General features: G+C 42.4%; 1 protein-coding gene across 1 annotated transcript; it reads left to right on the forward strand.

Moving 5' to 3' along the window:
• The first annotated feature begins 1,401 nt into the window (after positions 1-1,401).
• LOC115174087 (ribonuclease ZC3H12A) lies at positions 1,402-18,095 on the forward strand. Its single transcript, XM_029732757.1, has 6 exons — positions 1,402-1,525; positions 6,814-7,405; positions 10,911-11,050; positions 14,646-14,880; positions 15,219-15,319; positions 15,740-18,095. Exons 2-6 carry the CDS (start codon positions 6,855-6,857, stop codon positions 16,813-16,815), a joined length of 2,103 nt encoding a protein of 700 aa, XP_029588617.1. The 5' UTR covers positions 1,402-1,525; positions 6,814-6,854; the 3' UTR covers positions 16,816-18,095.
• The last annotated feature ends 964 nt before the right edge of the window (positions 18,096-19,059 follow it).

The following is a 19,059-nucleotide window of genomic DNA, read 5'->3' on the forward strand; positions in this document are numbered from 1 at the left end:
CGCCGTAAGAAGGCCCACCCGGACCCTCCCCTTCAGAGTCAGGTTTTGTGGCCGGAGTCCGCACCTTTGGGGGGGGGGGGGGGGTACTGTAACGCCCTGGCCATAGAAAGGGGTTTTTGTTCTTTATTTTGGTTAGGCCAGGGTGTTACATTGGGTTTGTATTTCTTTGTTTTGGGCCGTGTGTGGCTCCCAATCAGGCACAGCTATAGTTCATTGTTGCTGATTGGGAGTCACACATAAGTAGCCTGGTTTTCCTTTGGGTTTTTGTGGGTGATTGTTTTCTGTTTAGTGTGTAACCAGACAGAACTGTTGCTGGTCGTTTTGTTTATTTTATAGTGTTCATGCGATTCATTAAATCCTTTATGATGAACACATCCTCCGCTGCACCTTGGTCTCTTTCTGACGACGACCGTTACAATAACAGGAGTTTCTGAGTGCTCTGGAGAATGGAACATGAAAACAACTAAGACACATGCCTACATGATGAAGTCAGGTAAGAGCTTTAGGCATACAGTGCAGATAAAGGGTGTATTGTTCTGTCACATAGGTCATCAGACCACACAGGTGACTTCTCTGTCTGGTCTAACATGGGCTGGCTCAGCTGGGTCAAAGTTTCTACAAACAATGAGTTGGCCTTTATTCTCCTTTTATGGTGTAAGAAAATGTAGAGTAGTTATTTTCCAGCTTTGTCAATGGAATCTCAAATGCATACTTCCTTTTTTTTTTATTGTGGACCATACAGTGGGCTATAGACGGTAGATAATAGACAGTGCACTATAATAGTATTTATGACAGTGTAAAGCTCACCAAGAAAGGAACACTTAGAAAGGAAGATCCATGCATTGGCAGAAATCTATACAGAAAATAATAAGAAACTGCTTATTCACTAGGAACTATATGATGTGGCTCAAAAATGTCATTAAAACAAAATACAAATGTTTTATGGTACAATCCTAGGCCCTAGACCACACAAATATTGTATTCAGTAGACTTGGCAGTAGGAGCATTGATTTCTGCCAGAGGCTATCATACCATGGTCTATCAGTCCTTAATAATATAGTTGCACTTGAAACGTGTTTGTAAAAGGTTTTGGGAAAAAACTGTTTAGTTTGCTGGTCAATTACTGATTCGGTTCACCGAGTGGCGCAGCGGTCTAAGATACTGCATCTCCGTGCTAAGAGGCGTCACTATAGTACCTGGTTCGAATCCAGGCTGTATCACATCAGTCCGTGATTGTATGTTCCATAAAGCGGCGCCCGGGTTTGGCCGACATAGGCCGTCATATAAATTGACTTTACTCAGATAAATGATCATTTTTATGATCAACTGCTGTTGTCCTGTTTGCTTACATCAAGAAAGGAAGACGGGAAAGCCCCTCTGTTTCCTTGTGCGGAGTTGTGACGTCATATTTGCGTGTGTAGCGGAGTGTCCACACTGACCCTGCTCACAGAGAGAGAGACATTTCACATGGATAGCAGCACCAACATTACATTACATCGCGAAACTGTTGAGCTATAAATTACTGGTAAGTAACTACATTGACGGCTTAACTTTGTTTCTTATTTGGCAACATGTTGACTGATTAAGGTGTCAAATGTTCAGGAAGTTAGACTATATGTTAAGGTTTTCCGAAACGGACTAAATTGCGGAACAAATCAAAGAAGGATAACTCGGGTTGATACTCATAGGCTACATTTAACATCTCGTCGACACATTTCTGGGAATGAACACCGGCAATTGATTTAATTTCCTTTAAATACTCGAGTGGTCGACAATATACTGTAACGACCCTGGGACACCAATGTAATGAACAGGCAGGGAGCAGGTCTCGAACCCTCGACCTTCAAGCCCGAAGTCCGGCGCGCTATCGACTGTGCCGCAAAAGCACGCTCAAGCGGCAGAGTCGATTTCCGCGCTTATAAACCCAGGGTCGTTACAATACATTTAGGCTATTGATACAGTAAACCAACGGGTCATTCCTAGGCCTACTGTACGTTGCCTTTTGGACCTCATAACTTTAGGTGGGGAAAAATGACGTTTCAGGCATTTAAATCCCCTGTTAGGGGAACACATGACTACCCAATAAATAATGTTATCCATTGAACAGGAGCATAGCCTATTAGTAGCTGTTAGGTAGTCTAGTTGTTAGAGCGGTGGGCCAGTAACCGAAAGGTTGGTTGATCAAATCCCCGAGCTGACAAGGTATAAATCTGTTCTTCTTCCCCTGAACAAGGCAGTTAACACACTGTTCCTAGACCGTCATAAATAAGAATTTGTTCTTAACTGACTTGCCTAGTTATATAGCACAAGATGAACAACATACAGTACTTTTATTTTCTGCCCGAAGTTACTGTTGCTGTAAAGTCACAGTAAAGTAAATTGAGTAAAGGAATATAATAGATTATAGATAATACACAATATACACATGTTTTGTCTCAGAGCTTTTCGTATTATTTTGTTTGTAAATCCTAGACACGATAGGTTTCGTATGGTACTGTATGTATTAATTTGTCGATGTCCATCACCCATTCTGTATGATATGTTACGAATTACAAATCGTATTATATGTAAGGAATAAGGAATCCCTGGGATAGGATATAGTAATCCTTCTAACCCCCCCCCCAAAAAAAGATATAGATGTACTATTGTAAAGTGGTTGTTCCACTGGATATCATAAGGTGAATGCACCAATTTGTAAATCGCTCTGAATAAGAGCGTCTGCTAAATGACTTAAATGTAAATGTAACGAATTTGCAAAACTTACAATATGTAACGAATTTTCTAAAGGTTATAATGTTATGTTATACTTTTGAAAACGTATGACATGTTACGAATACTAGCTAGCTGGCTAACGTTAGGGTTAAGTTGAGGAGTTAGAAGGTTTAAGGTCACGGGAAGGGTCAGCTAACAGATAGTTGAAGAGTTGCTAATTAGCTACAATTCTAAAGTTGTCCGTGATGACATTCAAATGTTTGCGTTATACGGGCGCTCATCCCCCCCCCGACCTCTTCGCCTTAGGTAGCCATCTGTCTTACAGTATGTAACCATACCAAACATAACATATCAGAATATTTGAGTGTCCCTGATTTACATTTACTATGCTACATCTGGTCTATGAGACCATGTTGTTAGGTCGCATTCGATGATACTGACAGACAGGAGCACTTGTCATCAAGAGTTAAAAAGGTACAGATGTAGGATCTTAATTTGAGCCAGTTTGCTACAGCAGGAAAACAATCCTTCAGTAACAGTACATTTTAATTTGTATGTGGTTTGTAATTAATGGGCATTTTTTTGTTGGGGTTGATACATTTTTCTTAAGGACAAATCAATTCTGGAAATTTCAAAGTGGAAATTACAAACTTCAGAAACCTTTTTAAATCTCAAATACACTACAAGTTTAAAATGTCCTACATTGCAGGAAAGTTCTCCTGCAACAGGGTGATCAAATTAAGACTAACTTTAATTAGGATAACTTTAATTATCCTGATCTTTTTTTTTATTTAACTTGGCAAGTCAGTTAAGAACAAATTTAAAAAAAAACTTTTGGTTACTAGTCCAACGCTCTAACCACTAGGCTACCTGCCACCTCATGTAGACTAACTTAGGGCAGGGTTCCCCAATAGGTGACGCATGGCTGATTTTATGTTTCATTGTTGGACATAAACGACTGTAAAATCACTATGATATTAGCTCAAAGGGATTTTAATTGAGGAAATCCCACGCATATATAGAAAGGCATATGTGATCATATCCCAATATAATCAAGTTTTAAATTGACTATGTTTTTGTCAAATGCTGTATCTGTTTGGGATTCTTGCGGTCAATTTGCAGTGTGCAATATACTTATATCTATGTCACAGAATCGGCCCACGGCTGAATATATACGCTTGTTTATCCAATGTGTAACTCTGTGTTGTTGTTTATTGTCGAACTGCTTTGCTTTATCTTGGCCAGGTCGCAGTTGTAAATGAGAACTTGTTCTCAACTGGCCTACCTGGTTAAATAAAAGTGGAAAAAAAATTAAACAAAAATGAATGTAATTGGCGATCCCCGGCCTAAGGGCTGTTAAACTAGTGGTCCTCTGTAGCTTGGTAGAACTTGGTGCTTGCAATGCCAGGATAGTGGGTTTGTTTCCCAGAACCACCTGTATGTAACATGTGTGCATGCATGACTTTAAGTCGCTTTGGATAAAAGCATCAGCTAAATTACATGTATTATATTATTGGGGGCCATAGGCAAGATTTGGTTGGGGGGCCCCCCCACCTCGTCGCAAAACATTCTAGAGACTGCAATTCTACACATATTGCCGTGGGGTGGAGAGACATTTTTGTTGATTTTTACAGCTAATTTCCTGCAATTCTATCCATTTTGCCATGACTAATGCCATGTTAATATGATATCTGGCTGAGAATGGAGGCCCTCTGGAGGTCAGGGCCCCCGTGCCCGGTCGTTGTTCGGCCATGATTACTACAAGTTTAAAAATGGCTGATGCACAACTCAATTTCGAAATTGCACTTGGTATATTCTAATATTGGTCATTTCTATGTAAAAGGACCCATGAGCACCAGCACGGAAGTTTATAGGAGCGTGTAAAATTGGGTCTCAAATGAAATTAAAGAGTCTATTTTTATTTATTAAACCATCAATACATTTCCCAACTATTTTCTATCCTAAAAATGAGGAATCAAATCAAATCAAATGTATTTATATAGCCCTTCTTACATCAGCTGATATCTCAAAGTGCTGTACAGAAACCCAGCCTAAAACCCCAAACAGCAAGCAATGCAGGTGTAGAAGCACGGTGGCTAGGAAAAACTTCCTAGGAAAAACTCCCTACAAAGGCCAAAACCTAGGAAGAAACCTAGAGAGGAACCAGGCTATGAGGGGTGGCCAGTCCTCTTCTGGCTGTGCCGGGTGGAGATTATAACAGCTGTACAGTACAGGAATAAGCTAAAGCTTTGATTTCTGGTCAAACTGATGGAAAAGGGGTCTTAGAAAATATCTACCAGAATTTTTTTTAAACAGTATTAGAAAAACATCAAAACACAATAATGTTGAAGTAAAGATCCCTGCCAACTAATATCAACACTTATAGTTTGGAGAATTGTTTACACCTTTAAGAAACATTTCCTTGTACCTTGACATTCCGTTACCAAAAACCCCCATAATTTCTCTCCCTCATGAGGAGGGAGGATAATGAAAGTTCACAGAAGTAACAAGTAAAGGTAGACCTATCAATTAGTTATAGTGTTTTTACTGATATACATGTTGTTTATGAATTATTAAGTGATTAAAACTCAATTCACAGAATTTCTGAAAAACTGGTAGAACAATTTCTGCAATTGAATTGGCTACAATGGGAAATCATAGTAGTTACAAACCACAGTTGGGTTCACAATTTTGGACAGTACAGCACAGCACAGTACAGCACAGTACAGCACAGCACAGCACAGCACAGCACAGCACAGCACAGCACAGTACAGCACAGTACAGTACAGCACAGTACAGCACAGCACAGTAGAGTACACTAGAGTTGAGTACACTATAATGTAATGTACTGTACTGAACTATACTCTACTGTAATGTACTCGACTGTACTCTACTCGGCTGTACTCGACTGTACTCAACACTGAACTAACTCTACTCAACTGTACTGAACTGTACTCAACACTGAACTCGACTGTACTCAACACTGAACTTTACTGTACTCGACTGTACTTGACTATACTCAACACGGAAATCTACTTTACTATACTGTTCATTACTCTACAGAGCTTTACTGTACTGTACTTTGATGTCTAAACTTGTGAAACATAGATGTATATGATTGGTTCAGATTTGGTACGGTCCGGACCAAGGAAATGTGGTCTTTTTGGGGGCAGAGCTCATTAAAATAATAGCCAGTGTCTAGAATAATACCCAAATATGCAAAGGAGGATAATGCATATTTATACCTTTGTGTAATAGGTACATCACCATGAAGAGAATGACATTAATATCCATAGTTATGTATTTCTGTGTAATACAGATCAGGGACCAATGATGAAATTACGTTACTGCAATTCTGTTACTGGGTGTAAATCCACTTCACTCTCGTGGAATAAGCAAAATTGATTTTTGTTCAAAGCCTGTGTGTCATGTCATAGCTGATACCCCATTCTTTCTGCAGACATTTTGGAATTGCCCTTTTCTTACTCTCAATAGTAAGTCGGGACCCCGACTGAGTTCCAAAATAATTAAATATATACAGTACCAGTCAAAAGTTTTAGAACCTACTCATTCAAGGGTTTTTCTTTATTTTTACTATTTTCTACAATAGTGAAGACATCAAAACTATGAAATAACACATATGGAATCATGTAGTAACCAAATAAGTGTTAAACAAATCAAACTATATTTTATATTTGAGCAACTTCAAAGTAGCCACCCTTTGCCTTGATGACAGCTTTGCAAACTCAATGTGAGTACTGATATTCCATTTACATTTGAGTAGTTTAGCAGACGCTCTCATCTAGAGCTACTTACAGTTCGGAGAGACAACCACATATCACAGGCATAACAAGCACATTTTCCCTCAATAAAGTAGTTAAAGTAAGATGTGATCTGTTTTCAGACAGGAAGAAAATGATTGTAGTGGTGATAACTTAAATGACAAGCTGGATTGTAGTCTCCTGGTGTATGTATTGTAGAGCTGATGTGTGTTAATATACAACCCTTTTCTTAGTATTATGACAGGTTTTCGGGGAAACCTCAAACTTTAAATAGCCCTATCACAAACCCACAACAATGATGACATATTTTTTTAAACAGGTGTCCTATATGAGACCTGCGAGAGAGAGAGAGAGAGAGAGATGAAGATTGGTGCTATCTCAACGCTGAGTCCGGTCAAAGATGTCTTGCCATGGAAAGAGTTCTCCCACACAGCCCGTCTGAGCCCCACAGAGCCCCACGACACAGTTGGATGGCTGTCCACTCTGCCTGCCCTTCACAATCATCCTCATCCACCCTGTCCCATCTGTGAGAGAATGCACCCTGGTACCCACTGCTCTGCCCCGGAGGAGAGCGGCAAGACCCCCGCAGAACCTGGAGAGGCTCAGCTGGACTTCTACCGTAAACTGGGTTACTCCCCAGCACAGGTCCAGACCGTGCTGCAGAAGTTTGGCCTGAACACAGACACTAACAGGGTTCTGGGGGAGCTGGTGCGGACGGGAGCCGGCCCAGAAGGGATTGAGAAGGAGAGGGAGAAGGAGGGAGCCTCATCTACCGTGTCTATCCTGGTGGCCCGAGGGGAGACCCTCAGTAACCTGCCCCTCACCCCTCCACCCAGCCAGGGCGATGTACCCAGTGAGGAGGGAGATGCCCTGAGACCCATAGTGATCGATGGGAGCAACGTGGCTATGAGGTGAGCACAGAGTTTTTCCCCTCCCCACTCACCACTCCCAGACATTGCTAGCAAAATTCTTGCTTGAGAAAGAGTTTTCATCAATAAATGTGTGTCCATTTTATTGGAAAACTATCACAGTAAGGTACTTAATTGTTACCCAGAAATGATTTAGTATTGATATGAAAGGTATACTGCCTTTAATGGGCTCCAGAGTGGCGCGGTGGTCTATGGTACTGTAGCTCAGTGCTAGAGGTGTCACTACTAGACCCTGGTTCGATTCCATGGCTGTATCACAACCGCCCGTGATTGGGAGTCCCGTGTGGCGCCGCACAATTCGCCCAGCATCGTCTGGTTTTGGCCGTCATTGTAAATAAGAATTTGTTCTTAACTAACTTGCCTAGTTAAATAACAATTATATAAAACAGATTATGTTCATGGGAAAAAGGTAGATACAGGTTGGACCAGCCTTCATCATATCTCTCTCCAGTAGTTGTAGTTAAGTGTTTCTAGGAGCTTATGGTTTGGCAGAAAGCCTGTAAAGAAGGTGCTGTGCCAGAAGAATTCCCTGTCTTCAAGAACAGATCATTTCCTTACTGTGCTAAACTCCTACCCATACCACTCTAGATAAACTCCTACCCTAACGCCTCATAATTACTTCTCTAGATAAACTCCTACCCTAACCCCTCATAATTAAACTCCTACCCTAACACCTCATAATTAAACCCCTACCCTAACCCCTCATAATTAAACTCCTACCCTAACCCCTCATAATTACTACTCTAGATAAACTCCTACCCTAACCCCTCATAATTACTTCTCTAGATAAACTCCTACCCTAACCCCTCATAAATAAACTCCTACCCTAACCCCTCATAATTAGGATCTAGCTAACTGCAGCCCTAACCCCTCATAATTAGGATCTAGCTAACTCCAGCCCTAACCCCTCATAATTAGGATCTAGCTAATCTCAAGCCCTAACCCCTCATAATTAGGATCTAGCTAACTGCAGCCCTAACCCCTCATAATTAGGATCTAGCTAAACTCAAGCCCTAACCCCTCATAATTAGGATCTAGCTAACTGCAGCCCTAACCCCTCATAATTAGGATCTAGCTAAACTCAAGCCCTAACCCCTCATAATTAGGATCTAGCTAACTCAAGCCCTAACCCCTCATAATTAGGATCTAGCTAACTCCAGCCCTAACCCATCATAATTAGGATCTAGCTAACTGCAGCCCTAACCCCTCATAATTAGGATCTAGCTAAACTCCAGCCCTAACCCCTCATAATTAGGATCTAGCTAACTCCAGCCCTAACCCCTCATAATTAGGATCTAGCTAACTCAAGCCCTAACCCCTCATAATTAGGATCTAGCTAACTGCAGCCCTAACCCCTCATAATTAGGATCTAGCTAACTGCAGCCCTAACCCCTCATAATTAGGATCTAGCTAACTCCAGCCCTAACCCCTCATAATTAGGATCTAGCTAACTCCAGCCCTAACCCCTCATAATTAGGATCTAGCTAACTGCAGCCCTAACCCCTCATAATTAGGATCTAGCTAAACTCAAGCCCTAACCCCTCATAATTAGGATCTAGCTAACTGCAGCCCTAACCCCTCATAATTAGGATCTAGCTAACTGCAGCCCTAACCCCTCATAATTAGGATCTAGCTAATTCCAGCCCTAACCCCTCATAATTAGGATCTAGCTAACTGCAGCCCTAACCCCTCATAATTAGGATCTAGCTAATTCCAGCCCTAACCCATCATAATTAGGATCTAGCTAACTGCAGCCCTAACCCCTCATAATTAGGATCTAGCTAAACTCCAGCCCTAACCCATCATAATTAGGATCTAGCTAACTGCAGCCCTAACCCCTCATAATTAGGATCTAGCTAACTGCAGCCCTAACCCCTCATAATTAGGATCTAGCTAACTGCAGCCCTAACCCCTCATAATTAGGATCTAGCTAACTGCAGCCCTAACCCCTCATAATTAGGATCTAGCTAACTGCAGCCCTAACCCCTCATAATTAGGATCTAGCTAACTGCAGCCCTAACCCCTCATAATTAGGATCTAGCTAAACTCCAGCCCTAACCCATCATAATTAGGATCTAGCTAATCTCAAGCCCTAACCCCTCATAATTAGGATCTAACTAACTCCTACCCTAACCCCTCATAATTAGGATCTAGCTAATCACCAGCCCTAACCCCTCATAATTAGGATCTAGCTAACTCCAGCCCTAACCCCTCATAATTAGGATCTAGCTAACTGCAGCCCTAACCCCTCATAATTAGGATCTAGCTAAACTCCAGCCCTAACCCCTCATAATTAGGATCTAGCTAACTGCAGCCCTAACCCCTCATAATTAGGATCTAGCTAACTGCAGCCCTAACCCCTCATAATTAGGATCTAGCTAACTGCAGCCCTAACCCCTCATAATTAGGATCTAGCTAACTCCAGCCCTAACCCCTCATAATTAGGATCTAGCTAGAAGTCAGGAATGGTAACACTGTTTCAGACCTGCTTTTATGTCTATGGTTTCAGCCCTGCTTTATGTCTATGGTTTCAGCCCTGCTTTTATGTCTATGGTTTCAGCCCTCAACACTCCACCAGCCACTCAGTCAGATGTCACTGTTAGCCTGAGGGAAGTCTGAACCTTTTCTCCCACACCCCCGTCACTCCCCCTTCTGCTGCTCCTCTGTCTCCTTTGGCCTTCTGCCCACTTTGATACAACATTCGTACAGGCATGTCTCTCCCTCATTGCTCTGACATGCAAATTTGAGCATGCAAATCAGTGCACAGTGCAACAGGAACAGGCCTGACTGCATTTTATGCCCTGCCTGCCTTGCTGGACATACACCAGCACATTAGCTCCAAGTGATTTTCATTTTGGAAATGTGTTCCAAAGTATTCCCACGCATAATAGAGAGATATATGATCGTATACAAATGTAAGCAAGGTTTGAATTATTATGTTTTAGTCAAATATTATATCTGTTTGGGCTTCTTGCAGTCAATTCGCGGTCCACAAATGATTTGTAATTATGTTCAGGCCCTCTGACCATCCACTCAGCTGAATCTAGTTGATGATCCCTGGTCTAGATTCTAGTAATAGTCCTACTGTACCTAGTTCGTAGGTGGTCTACTGTGAGAACAGGGACCATTTGATTTGTGTATACACAGTTACAACATTTGCATTGCAAATGCTGTGATATTGTGTGTACATGTAGCTAAGTGCTTTCACCTGAAAAATAACTGTTGTAGTAATCGCGGGCCCACTCTCTCCAAATGTGTCTATTGATATAGCTCTTGAGGTACAGGTTGCGTTCCAAATGGCACCCTCTCCTTATAAAGTGCACGCTTCTTTTGACTAGGGCCCAAAGGGTGCCAATTGGGACGCAAGCCAATGAGTTAGCATAGGAGGAATATTTCCTTACCCTTACCACACAGGTAAGTCATTGTGAACGCTATTGGCTTGCTTGCTCAACCATATTTATTTATTTATATTGCCTTTCTGTTGTAGCCACGGGAACAAGGAAATGTTTTCCTGCCTGGGAATCCAGCTGGCGGTAAACTTCTTCCTGGACAGAGGTCATACTGATATCACCGTGTTTGTTCCCTCATGGAGGAAGGAGCAGCCTAGACCAGATGTTCTCATCAGAGGTAAGATGTCGGGAATACACTGCCCGGCACGAGGCCCGATGTCAGCCCTCATTGTATGATATACGGTCTTCTCTGTATCACACAACAGCCCTCATTGTATGATATACAGTCTTCTCTGTATCACACAACAGTCCTCATTGTATTGATATACGGTCTTCTCTGTATCACACAACAGCCCTCATTGTATGATATACGGTCTTCTCTGTATCACACAACAGCCCTCATTGTATGATATACAGTCTTCTCTGTATCACACAACAGTCCTCATTGTATTGATATACGGTCTTCTCTGTATCACACAACAGTCCTCATTGTATGATATACGGTCTTCTCTGTATCACACAACAGTCCTCATTGTATTGATATACGGTCTTCTCTGTATCACACAACAGCCCTCATTGTATTGAATACAGTTTCCTCCTCAAGCCATCCCACTGGGCACAGACGTCATTTCAACCTTTAGTTTTGATTTGGTTGAGTTGTCAACTAACGTGAATTTATCGTGAAATCGACAAAAAATGTCACCATGTCATTGGATTTGGGTTTAAAGTTGGGTAAAATAAAAAAAAGATGACTTTTTGCAAATTTGATCAGTTTTCCATGTCGATTCAACATCCTCACATAAATTATTTTGTTGAATTGACGTGGAAACAATGTTGATTCAACCTGTTTTTGCCCAGTGGGATAAAGTTGGGCGGACATTTGTTTTAGACACAATGGAACATTGAGTTTCTATGTTATTTTAATCAGAGATGGCATATAGAGTATATGTAAGCAATAACGTATGAAGGGGTGTGGTATATGGCCAATACGGCTCTTCTTATGCACAACGCATCGCGGAGTTGTATATTGGCCATATACCACTATCCCCAAGGTGCCTTATCGCTATTATAAACAGGTTAATTGGTTAACGTAATTAGAAGAGTAAAAAATACATGTTTTGTCATACCCGTGGTATATGGTCTAATATACCATGGCTTTCAGCCAATCAGCATTCAGGGCTCGAACCACCTAGTTTCTAATATGTAATACGTTATGTGATATCAGAATCTGTTGTTCTGCCCCTGAACAAGGCAGTTAACCTACTGTTCCTAGACCGTCATTGAAAATAAGAATTTGTTCTTAACTGACTTGCCTAGTTAAATAAAGGTTAAAAAAAATATATAAAAAATATGTTGACTTCAGGAAATAAGCATACAAGCACAATGTTTGAGTAGAGAGCGTGTCTCTTTGATCATGTGTGAGCAAGAAACAGTTTGGCATATGGACTTGTTTGGCTTTTGCCAGTTGCTGAACTTGAGATCAGATCAGGGGTCAAAGTGATGCAACTCCACAACTCTGGGAAGTGAGAGCAGTGGAGAGCAGGAGGGGAAAACCCAACACTGATATTTCTGTTTCATTACGTCTCTCTCCTTCAGCTGATTAAACTAGGGACTTTTATCAGCGCATTTATCACTTCCTGCATGTAAAAACTGTCTTCTCATGATGAGCTTGGCTGACCTAGTTACTGTCAATTATTTTACCTTAATTTAACTAGGCAAGTCAGTTAAGAACAAATTCTTAGTTCCAATGATGGCCTTGGAACAGTGGGTTAACTGCCTTGTTCAGGGGCAGAACGACAGATGTGTACCTTGTCAGCTCGGGGATTCGATCTTGCAACCTTTCGGTTACTAGTCCAACGCTCTAACCACTAGGCCTTCACTGGTCCAAAAAAATTGTACCCATTCCTAAATGGGCCTGGGGCATCCCCATTTTTTGTAAATATAGAGACCCATTCCAAACGGGCCTGATGATAACTGGACCTGTTCTGTATAGACCTGATCGGATCCAGACCCGATTCGAGTGAGGGAAGCAGACGAGTCATTTTATAAGCTACTAAAAGCGTGAGGGAGAGGAGGTAGAGAGCCTCTGGCAGTGCTGTGTGTATAGGCTACTGTGAGGGACAGGAGGTAGAGAGCCTCTGGCAGTGCTGTGTGTATAGGCTACTGTGAGGGACAGGAGGTAGAGAGCCTCTGGCAGTGCTGTGTGTATAGGCTACTGTGAGGGACAGGAGGTAGAGAGCCTCTGGCAGTGCTGTGTGTATAGGCTACTGTGAGGGACAGGAGGTAGAGAGCCTCTGGCAGTGCTGTGTGTATAGGCTACTGTGAGTGTAAGAGGAGGTAGAGAACCTCTGGCAGTGCTGTGTGTATAGACTACTGTGAGGGACAGGAGGTAGAGAGCCTCTGGCAGTGCTGTGTGTATAGGCTACTGTGAGGGACAGGAGGTAGAGAGCCTCTGGCAGTGCTGTGTGTATAGGCTACTGTGAGGGACAGGAGGTAGAGAGCCTCTGGCAGTGCTGTGTGTATAGGCTACTGTGAGGGACAGGAGGTAGAGAGCCTCTGGCAGTGCTGTGTGTATAGGCTACTGTGAGGGACAGGAGGTAGAGAGCCTCTGGCAGTGCTGTGTGTATAGGCTACTGTGAGGGACAGGAGGTAGAGAGCCTCTGGCAGTGCTGTGTGTATAGGCTACTGTGAGTGTCAGCAAGTGACATGGGAACAGGGAGGAGGGAGGGAGAGACGAGAAGCAGCAACCAACCAAGTCGACTCGCGTTATAGTAGACTAATAGCCGCCATAGCTAGGTTCTATATCATGCAATATGATTACGTAGTACCTGTCTTGACTGCATCAAACTGGGAGAAGCTAGTTAAGCTAGCTAGCTAGGCTAATTGAGGCAGCATGCGCTTTCTCATCCTACACAGTTGCAACTCCATTCAGAATATAAAGTAGCAGTCTACCTGTTGGCTCTTGGTCGTTGTAGCCTGTCCTCCTTTAACTTTTAATTCCGTAATTTTAATTCCGTCTTCCATTGATTAGTTATCTCCTAACTTTTGCCCCACATGGAGGCTCTATGACTGTAGCTTATTGCCGCTTTGATGACTTATGATTGGCCAACAACAAGCTACACGCGCCTCTCCTGTGAAAAGCAAAGAGAGGTAGCATGAATTATACAATTTCTCTCTCTGTTGCAGCACTCGCGTTCGGATCTGTATGTGTCCTTCCAGACAAGCCAGTTAAAATTACACATACCCGAGGCCTGTTGCAATCATATCAGATACGACCCAGACCCATTACATTATTTAGAATTATGGATCCGTGAAGACCTCTTAAATACATTTTTCTCATGCCTTATCCATTGCCAAGAGCCGGTTAGAGCCTGTAGGCTCAACGTTAATATGACGGATAGAGTTTAATTGAGTTAGCCTCATATTTTAAATATATGTGTGCCATATATATTAAATATATGTGTGCCAAATATCATATAAACGTTGAGCCTACACGCTATAGCCGGCTCGCTATCAGATTAGTTGCTCGAGTTCCCAAAACGTTTGACAACCAAATATGACAATATGAGAGGTAGATTGTGAGAGGTAGAATGTGAGTGATAAAGTAAAGTGTGTTAAACAAGTTGTGAAATCTGTTTCCTGGAAACAATCATTTTACATACAGACCAGGATTAGGGGTGGTTAATGCGTAATTCATCTCTTAAATAATTCTTAATTGATGATTAACTCATCGAATGGTTATCTAATGTTAATATTTTTCTCTGTTTCTAAAGATCAACACATTTTGCGTGAGCTGGAGAGGAAGAAGATCGTGGTGTTCACCCCTTCGCGGCGGGTTGCAGGCAAACGGGTGGTCTGCTATGACGATCGCTTCATCGTCAAGCTGGCGCATGAGACCTCCGGCATCATCGTGTCCAACGACACCTACCGTGACCTTCAGGGCGAGAGGCAGGACTGGAAGCGCTTCATTGAGGAGAGGCTACTCATGTACTCCTTCGTCAATGACAAGTACGCCTTGTGGTAGCTTACTATTAACCTTGAAATACACACAGTGGACAAATAACTAATGTTTTAACTATGTGGTTACAGTGGACAAATTACTCATGTTTTAACTAATATGTGGTTACAGTGGACAAATAACTCATGTTTTAAATAATAGCTAATATATGGTTACAGTTCTACAAATATCATGAATAAGCCATTGCTTGGTCGTATAACTTGTACATATTTTATACTTATAGATCTGTATAACTGCACAATTGATGTTATGCAAATGATGCATTATTGTTCAGTGTACATTAGCCACAGTGTAGTGGGAATCTAAACTCTACTCCCCCCTATCTCAGGTTCATGCCTCCTGATGACCCTCTGGGTCGCCATGGTCCCACCCTGGAGAACTTTCTACTGAAGGTTCCTCGTTTACCACGGAAACAGCCGTGCCCTTATGGTGAGGTCATATCTCTACTAGGGTCATCCTGTGGTTGACCTTACATATGGGTGGGGGGGACATTTGCAAATAATTATTGACAAACTGACACCAATACTGTAAATGATGTAATAAATGTACTGTACGTGCTGATGTAACCGATGTGAAATGGCTAGTTAGTTAGCGGTGGTGCGCGCTAATAGCGTTTCAATCGGTGACGTCACTCGCTCTGAGACTTGAAGTAGGGTTTCCCCTTGCGTTGCAAGGGCCGCGGCTTTTGTGGCGCGATGGGTAACGTTGCTTCGTGGGGTGTCAGTTGTCGATGTGTGCAAGGGTCCCTGGTTCGAGCCCGGGTTGGGGCGAAGAGAGGGACGGAACCTACACTGTTACACTGAAACTCAACGGTACTAATGAACTCTTGTTTACATTTCATGAATCCAGGAAGGAAATGCACTTACGGGATGAAGTGTAAATTCTACCACCCGGAACGAGCCAACCAATCCCGTTGCTCTCTGGCTGACGAGCTGCGGAAGAAGGCCAAGCTATCTTTATCAGAACACAAACACCCCACCTCAGGTGCTGGACCTGCCTATGGCCTGTCTCTGGAGGAGAGGACGGCTCAGAAACTGCCTCTAGAACAGAGGTATGGCTCCCTGAAGAAAGGCCACATCAGTGAGAATGTGCTTCTGATCAAGGGAAGCCATCGTTCCAGCCGGAGGTTCCCAACTAAGGACAAGGCCAACCGACACTTCATGACCGATCTGGACTCGGCCATGCCCAGTGGCTCTCACTCCCCGACAGACCTGGACTCGGCCCTGCCCAGTGGCTCTCAGGAGCGGCTAGATTCTGGTCTTGGCTCCTTCGAGAGCCAGGTGTCTGACCCCTCCAGGGACCACTGTGACCGTTATGGGAAGGCTGGGTACAGGAACTGCATGTCCCTCCCCAGTATGAGACAACAAATCTATTCCCTGCCAAGCAACCTGCCTTCTAGCTGCAGCTCTCATCCTCCTCAGCCTTTACTGGGCCCCAGCGCAGGATACCAACAACATCGCAGCAGGGGCCCAGCCAGCACCCACAACAACACCCACAGCCCACATAACAGCATGGGCCCAGCTAGCACCTACCACCCAGGCAAGATAACCTACAGACCACCTTATTACCTCAGCTATGGGGCACCGATATATCCAGTTGGGAAGCATCAGTACAGGTACCCCGATGACTTCCAACAGGAGAGCAGGGCCCACCCTCCACAGCAGACCTACTGGTCCGATCCGTTCGGGACTTATCCTCAGACTCTCCTTAGCACTGCTCAAGTGGAGAAGCAGAGACACTGGCTACTCCCTCGGACACAGCCCCACCCCCACGGGGAGGGCAGGGAGAGAGAGGAGGTCAGGATGAAGCTGCTGGCTATCTTTAACGGCAGTCTGGTGGACAAGGTCATGGACATGTTTCCTCAGCTCATGGACCCACAGAGATTAGCTGCTGAGATCCTCATCCTGCAGTCTCAGGGCCTGTGATTGGCTCGTTGCTCTGGTGTGGTGGGGACTGGGAATTTTTGTTTCTTTCAATTGAAAGAATCTCTTGTGAAAAACTGCAAGCTAATGTAAAGATCTGTGTTGTGTCAAAGGTTTTGCAGTGTTTTCCACTTTGGGGAAACATTGATCTTCCTACTTCCTACTTGCCACGTGTTTCAGGACCAAGGTTGTTTATATTGCTTCTGATAGCGTGAAACCTGAGGCAATGGACTGTTGATGCAAATTGCATCTTTTGGGAAAAAACATAATATTTCTAGACTCTTGAAAGTATTTGATGGGAAAATGTTATGTATTTGAGAAACAATATTCTTACAGTATTTTTATTTCATCTTTATTTAACCAGGTAGGCCAGTTGAGAACAAGTTGTCATTTACAACTGCAACTTGGCCAAGATAAAGCAAAGCAGTGCGACAAAAACAACAAAACAGAGTTACACATAAACAAACGTACAGCCAATAACACAATAGAAAAATCGATGTATGCATTTACATATATATGTATGATGTAGTGTTCAGAGGCCTATGTATCAAGATGAGTTATGGCATAAAGAGTTTTATTGGCACTGTGTGCCATTGTGGTGGGTCACAGCTAACTATCTAGCTAGTACGCTAGTGAAGTAGATGCCCTATGGGTCTTGTTTCTTTGAAGACTATTAAAGCTGGAATCCATACTTGGTGATACAGCCACTTCTGTTTGAGACATTACAACAACAAAGATTTTACTTCAAACAACCAACACAGTTTTTTTCCCCCTCAGACATAGAATCAGCAGAATATGTGTTGTTTTCCAGACGTTCCTCTCCTCTTTCGTCAACAAAACAACAACAATAACAGTGGTGCTGTTTCACCTTATGCAGATTCCAGTTGTAATGTTCTGAGCAGAACAACATATGCATTTTTTTATGATAAAAATACATTTTAAGTAGTACAAAAACATACACAAATATATCTAAAGTCTAAAAATAAAATACAAATATTTACAGTCGTAAGTAGAAGAGTAGAAAGACGTTGTGATTTGCCATTGCCACTATCTAATAAATAATAATAGAAAATAATAAAACATTTTTAAAATCTACTTATGTGCAGCAATGAGAGAACAGTGTATAATTCCAGATAATTGATTTGTGACAGGTTTAGTTCCCTGCTGTGAGCTTTTGTTTCTTCTTTTCTTCAGTGTACATAGAATTGTGGTATGGGATACAGTCAATTAATCATTTCAGTGTTTATGCAAACATTTTAAATAAAACAAAAATATATTTAAAGGTTTGTGAATCTTGCTGTTTATGACATGGATTCTCACAATATACAGAATATGTGAAATCGCCTTGTTTTTATAACTATAGTAATGCTGGGATTCAACCCGAGGTGCGTTATAGAGCGATTGCCATTTTAAGGTATCTGCAGCGCTTACCCCGAATGCGATCTCAACAAACACGGGGACATTTCCTTTATACTGCCTTGTTGACAACGCTCTACAACACCACTTGGATTGAATCCTGCCTAATTCTGTTTTGATAGGACCACAACATGTGATTTTAATAGCTTAAAGGCTTCTACACACCTTTCCAACCACAGACAACCCAGCTTGGATAGGTATGAACAAAACCTTAAAGGGGCAATCTGCAATTGCTACATGCATTTTTGATAAATGTATCATATGCACCCATTGATTCTTTAAGAATATAACTTAGAAATGCTTCATGAGCTTAGTTCAACTGTCGTACCCCATCAGAACCCCCAAAATATAAGCTTGTTTTACTCCAATGTTTTTAAACAAAGTCAACGTAAACAAACACTATAGCCTTAAAACATGGTTAAAACTATACTTTGTATATCATGGATGGTCAGTCCTTGCATCCATAGCTCAGTCTATGAATTTGAGAGTGGTTACATTTCTTCAGCCCCATCCCTCAGCTTTTTGCCAAAACGGGTGGCGAAAAACGCTTTGTTATTGTTTCACCTGCTCATTGCCCCTTTAAGAGGCACATGCCGCATCCGCCCATACAGTTCATCGTTATATAAAGTGATGTTATTGTACTGTTACAAAAGCTGAACCTGTGTCTCGTTTGCACAAGTGAATTCCTCTGTCACTCAATTTTAACACGATCACATGTCTGAAAGAAGCTCGCTCAGACACGATACTCATAAACATTCCATTGTGGAGAAATACGTTTTTATTTGCACTGATCGTAAAACGTGGCGTACTTGCTCTAGGCTACTTGAGGAA

Source organism: Salmo trutta, chromosome 34, assembly GCF_901001165.1.
Source record: "Salmo trutta chromosome 34, fSalTru1.1, whole genome shotgun sequence".
NCBI classification, from domain to species: Eukaryota; Metazoa; Chordata; class Actinopteri; order Salmoniformes; family Salmonidae; genus Salmo; species Salmo trutta.

Excerpts from the sequence above, each read along its gene's own strand:
- LOC115174087 (XM_029732757.1), top strand. The coding sequence starts at position 6,855 with ATGAAGATTGGTGCTATCTCAACGCTGAGTCCGGTCAAAGATGTCTTG. Across the intron at positions 11,051-14,645 it reads ACCAGATGTTCTCATCAGAG|ATCAACACATTTTGCGTGAG; the intron begins GTAAGATGTCGG and ends CTGTTTCTAAAG. Across the intron at positions 14,881-15,218 it reads TACTCCTTCGTCAATGACAA|GTTCATGCCTCCTGATGACC; the intron begins GTACGCCTTGTG and ends CCCCTATCTCAG.